At 40.0% G+C, this 5,000-nt stretch overlaps 1 protein-coding gene across 1 annotated transcript in view; it reads right to left on the bottom strand.

The window, feature by feature from the left end:
* LOC122256506 (uncharacterized) overlaps positions 1–4,349 on the bottom strand; it is a 34,684-nt gene extending 30,335 nt beyond the window's left edge. Inside the window, exons 1-3 of the mRNA XM_086550512.1 lie at positions 4,207–4,349; positions 2,893–3,015; positions 1,685–1,772 (exon numbers count right to left, since the gene is read on the bottom strand). Of these exons, the coding sequence (XP_086406638.1) occupies positions 1,685–1,772; positions 2,893–3,015; positions 4,207–4,261 (266 nt within the window). The 5' untranslated portion in view covers positions 4,262–4,349. The remainder of the gene's footprint in view (positions 1–1,684; positions 1,773–2,892; positions 3,016–4,206) is intronic.
* Between the last annotated feature and the right edge of the window lie 651 nt (positions 4,350–5,000).

The following is a 5,000-nucleotide window of genomic DNA, read 5'->3' as shown; positions in this document are numbered from 1 at the left end:
CCATTCTTTCGTATTGAACTCATACACTTCTATAGGTTTTTAAATCGAAAATGCTATATTACAAGTAGTGTTCATGTACAAATTGCATAAGAATGGTGTAATCGTGGCGTATATCTTTGCTTCAAGCGCCACCAGTTGCTACGCTTTAAGTGATGAAAGTGTTAAGATTTCACTCCACCTTAAGCCATCAAGCTAGTACTGTGGTAGCGCGCCGGCCTCACATCCCCGTGGTCGGCAGGTCGAGCCCCGTCCAAGCTCGCGAGTGTCCACTGTCGCTTGGCGGTTACTGACGTGGTTGGGCACCACGGTGAGTAAGCACCAACCTCACCTCGAATCAACACTCGTCGGCACACTCTCACGCATATAAGCCTGGGCGCAAGATCTGCTCCCGTAATCTGACTTACACCTTACATATGAAGGAAATCATTATTTTGTTATTTGCCATTGCCCCGAGCAAGTTCCGAAAGATTACTCCCAGTTCTTATCGCCATAATGCAAGTTTTTTTACTTACTTAGATTGAGACAGAACGCCATCACATATATTTTAGTCAAAAATACCACCTAGCATATGGTGAATGATGGATTTTCTTATATCTTGATCCAAAGTCCACGTCAATGTGTGTGTGTGTGTGTGTGTGTGTGTGTGTTTGTTAGCCCCCTTAACCATAAACAGCATCCTAGCCCCCACCCCCTCCCCCTCTCTCTCCTCCACACCCACCAGGAAAACCTAACAGGCGTGGGAAATAAGGCGCAGAAGAACGCTGCAGTGGGCGGGAAAGACAAATGAAGTGGACAGGGGAAGTGGCGTCTCTCACACGGAGGGGGGCGGGGCTACATGTAGACAGCAAGATAGGCGTGGCTAGATTCTATAAGGAAAAAGGGGGGTGGGGTAAAGAAGAGGCTCTGGCTATCGTCACGAATAATCGTTTCCAAACCAACATGGCATCGCTATGCCATACGTCTTCTCCCTGCCCTGCCATTACCCTGTCGGAGGTGACGAAAGAGTAGCGGCAGGGAGGAGACAGGGGTTACTCTCGCGCGGTCTCGTAAAATCTCGGACGTTCTCGCCGAAGATGCAGGCTACAATTACACTCTAGGGGCTACGGGCGCTATCGTGTTTATCGGCCCATGAATATTTTGGATTTGTGTTGGGGATTCCTCAATGGATAGCCTGGGAATTAAATTAGGTGGCGCGAAGAGTTAGACCTGTGGGAAACGTGAAGTGAAAATGAGTGGTCATGACTATCTTTTTCCCTTTTTTTTTCCTTTTTACTTGCTGTTGTTATCTGTGTGGATTTATAAAAGACGATGAGATCGACAGCAGTTATGCTGAGTTAGTTTTAAAACTATAACCGTCCTTTATCAAACATCACCTTTTGTGATTACATTTTCATAACATCATAATTATTATTGGTACTATTGTTGATGTTACAATTATCAGTAAGCATTGCGGATTTCAACATCATCATCATCGTCGCCATTATTCTTATCAATTTAGCATCATTGCCACCATCATTACGACAATAATGATGGACATGACATTTCCGACGAGGATGATAATAATAATGATAATGTAAACACAAACATCACAGTACCGTATTTTCCTCGCCTTCTCCTTGTACTTCTTCGATCACAGCAATACAAAAAGAATTACATTTTGATTTATCTTAAATCCTTTACTCACCCTCGCCGGCAGGAGCAGACGACCCTGCCCGAGGAGTCGTCGCAGTAGTGGTCGCACCGCCCGTTGTCCACGCTGCATCCTCTCGTGTCTGGGTGAAGCAGGGGTTGGAGTTATGCAGGGCCGGTCTCTTTCTCTCTCTCTCTCTTTCGATCTATTTATCTATTTGTATATTTTTTCTGTCTGTCTATCTATTTGTCTGTTTATCTGTCTATCTATCTATATAATTATCTATTTATCTGTCTATCTATCTATCTATTAGATATTTATCTGTCTATCTATCTATTAGATATTTATCTGTCTATCTATTTATTTATCTATTTATCTGTCTATCTATCTATTAGATATTTATCTGTCCGTCTATCTATTTGTCTGTTTATCTGTCTATCTATCTATATAATTATCTATTTATCTGTCTATCTATCTATCTATTAGATATTTATCTGTCTATCTATCTATTAAATATTTATCTGTCTGTCTATCTATTTGTCTATTTATCTGTCTATCTATCTATATAATTATCTATTTATCTGTCTATCTATCTATTTATCTATTTATCTGTCTATCTATCTATTAGATATTTATCTGTCTATCTATCTATATATCTGCCTGTCTGTCTATTTAACTATTCATCTGTCTGTCTGTCTATTTATCTATTTTTCTATAAATCTGTCTATCTATCTATTTGTCGATTTATCTGTCTATCTATCTACCTATTTATCTATTTATCTGTCTATCTATCTATTAGATATTTATCTGTCTATCTATCTATTTGTTTATTTATCTGTCTATCTATCTATTTATCTGCCTGTTTGATTATTTAACTATTCATCTGTCTGTCTGTCTATTTATCTATTTTTCTATAAATCTGTCTATCTGTCTATTTATCTATTTGTAAATTTATTTATCTATTTATCTGTCTGTCTATCTATTTATATATTTGTCTATCTGTCTGTCTGAATGTGTCCGTTTGCCCGTATTTCTCTGTATATCTGTTAATTGTCTTCCTGTCATTACAAATGTCTGTCTGTCTGTCTGTCTTTCTATCTGCCTATTCATACATCATTTAATCCATTAATCTGTGTATCTATCCATTCATCTATCTATCATAATCTATTCATTTTTAATAATAACATTAATTAGTAATAATGACACTATTGATTCAAGCGCCCATAAGGAACCTCCCCCAGGGCCGTGACCCAAGCACTCACCCAAGCACGTCCTTCCGTCGGGCAGCAGCCTCTGGCCCTGCTCGCAACGGCACTCGTACGAGCCAGGGTTGTTGACGCAGCGGTGCGAGCAGCCCCCGTTGTGAAACTCGCACTCGTTGATGTCTGGTTGTGAGGGAACGGGGAGGAGTCTTAGGGCTGAGGATTTTCTCAATTGCACACATAGACACGTACACAAACACACGCAAACACGCAGACGCACACGCATGTATACAAACACACGCACACGCAAACACGCACACACACACACACGCACATATACGTACACGCAAACACACACACACACACATACGTACACACACACACACACACACACACATACGTACAAGCAAACACACACACACACACACACACATACGTACACGCAAACACACACACACGCACACACACACACACGCACACACACACACATACACTCTTACAAGAGCTCCAAATAACCTTAAATCTAATAGCCATCTGAAACCTCATCACTAGCAGCCTAATGTGTGTGTGTGTGTGTGTGTGTGTGTGTGTGTGTGTGTGTACATATATATACATATACAGTATGCATATATACATGTGTGTATCTTTGTGAGTTTATACTAATGCTTTACACACTGATTATTTTCATCCCAGCGAAATTAGGTCTTTACATCAAAGCTCTCTACACGCACAAACATTATTCCTTTCTGCAATGCAATAACTGATGCGTGTTGCAAATTGCAAAGCGTCAAAAGGAAAAGCAATTATTGTTTTCACATCTCTTGCAGATATCATTCTCTGTCAAAAAACATGTTCATATATAAATTTAGATTTATTTTGTGTCATTTATTCTCCCTTCGATCTTCGCCCCACCGACAGGGGGGCGACACAACACTCATTATGCCTTTCAAATCTCCTTCCCTTCGTTTTGAATTTCAACAGATCAATCCTTATCAAACTCTGCCAAATTGATGCGAAATGAGGTTTAAATAAATAAGACGAAAATTGGTTGTATCCGAATAAAGGCAAGATTGACATTCTAATGTGTTCGTTGCTGCAGTGTGAATTTGTACTGGCCTTTTGTAAGTCAATAGTGAACTGTGATAGAGTGACGTACTTAAGCGTGCAGACATGTATGTTTGTAAGTATATATAAATATCTTGTCTTTATCTCTATATACACTACATATGTGTGTGTTGTTGATATTGAATTTATTGCTGCTGTTGAATATGTTCTTTTAATTATTCTTGTTCTTGTTTTTGCTCTCGTTCATGTTATTGTTGTCCCTGTTTCTGTTGCTATTGATGTTACCGTGTGTGTCTCTCCAGAACGTACCTTGGCAGGATCGTTTGTCTTGCAACAGCTTGAATCCCGGGGAGCAGCAGCACATGAAGGAGCCCACCGTGTTCTTGCAAAGGTGATCGCAGCCGCCGTTGTCAACAAGACACTCATCGCGGTCTGGCAGAGGGAAGAAGAATCGGAGATGAGTTTGGGGGAAGATAAGGATAGTTAAGATAAGGAGAATAGTAATGATGATGATGGTTTCGTGTATAGAGATAGGACGATCGATAATGTATAAATTTAAGGCGTTTTTCAAATTTGAAAGTAAGCAGATTGTTATATTTTTTTAATGAACGAATGACCTGGATGAGATCTTCTTTGACTACCTTATTTATCCTGATGAAAGAGGAAAAGAGGGAGTGGGTTGATGAATCAAATGAAGTGGAGAAAATGACGAGAAGGAGAAGATCTAAACGTAAAGTAACAGGATGAGGTGACCTGGAAGGAGCGGCAAGGCGGAACGCAAGCGCAGAAAAAAAGAAAATGAACCGACCAAAGCCACCAGTACATACAAAAAAACGATTTCTCAGAGAGAGACACCAGCGAAAGCGATTTGCAACAATCATTATATGCAACACGTCAAGCAGCCAGTGTGAATTCCGCAAGAGCAAAAAAAAAAAGGCCACAAAAATCAACGCTGTTACAAATCATCTTCCCCTCCCCCCTCCCCCTCCCTCCCCCCCTTCCCTCCCACCTTCCCACCACACCCTTACACTCTAAAGAATAAAAAAGTAACATATAAATTAAAAAAGATATATATAGAAATTGGATCTAAAAAAATCAAAGTA

The sequence above is a fragment of the Penaeus japonicus genome, unplaced genomic scaffold (genome assembly GCF_977035675.1).
Source record: "Penaeus japonicus unplaced genomic scaffold, GWHDUDI00000001_assembly GWHDUDI00000023, whole genome shotgun sequence".
NCBI lineage: Eukaryota > Metazoa > Arthropoda > Malacostraca > Decapoda > Penaeidae > Penaeus > Penaeus japonicus.
The sequence above is the reverse complement of the archived record's forward strand: the minus strand, read 5'-3'. Positions and strand labels throughout refer to the sequence as shown.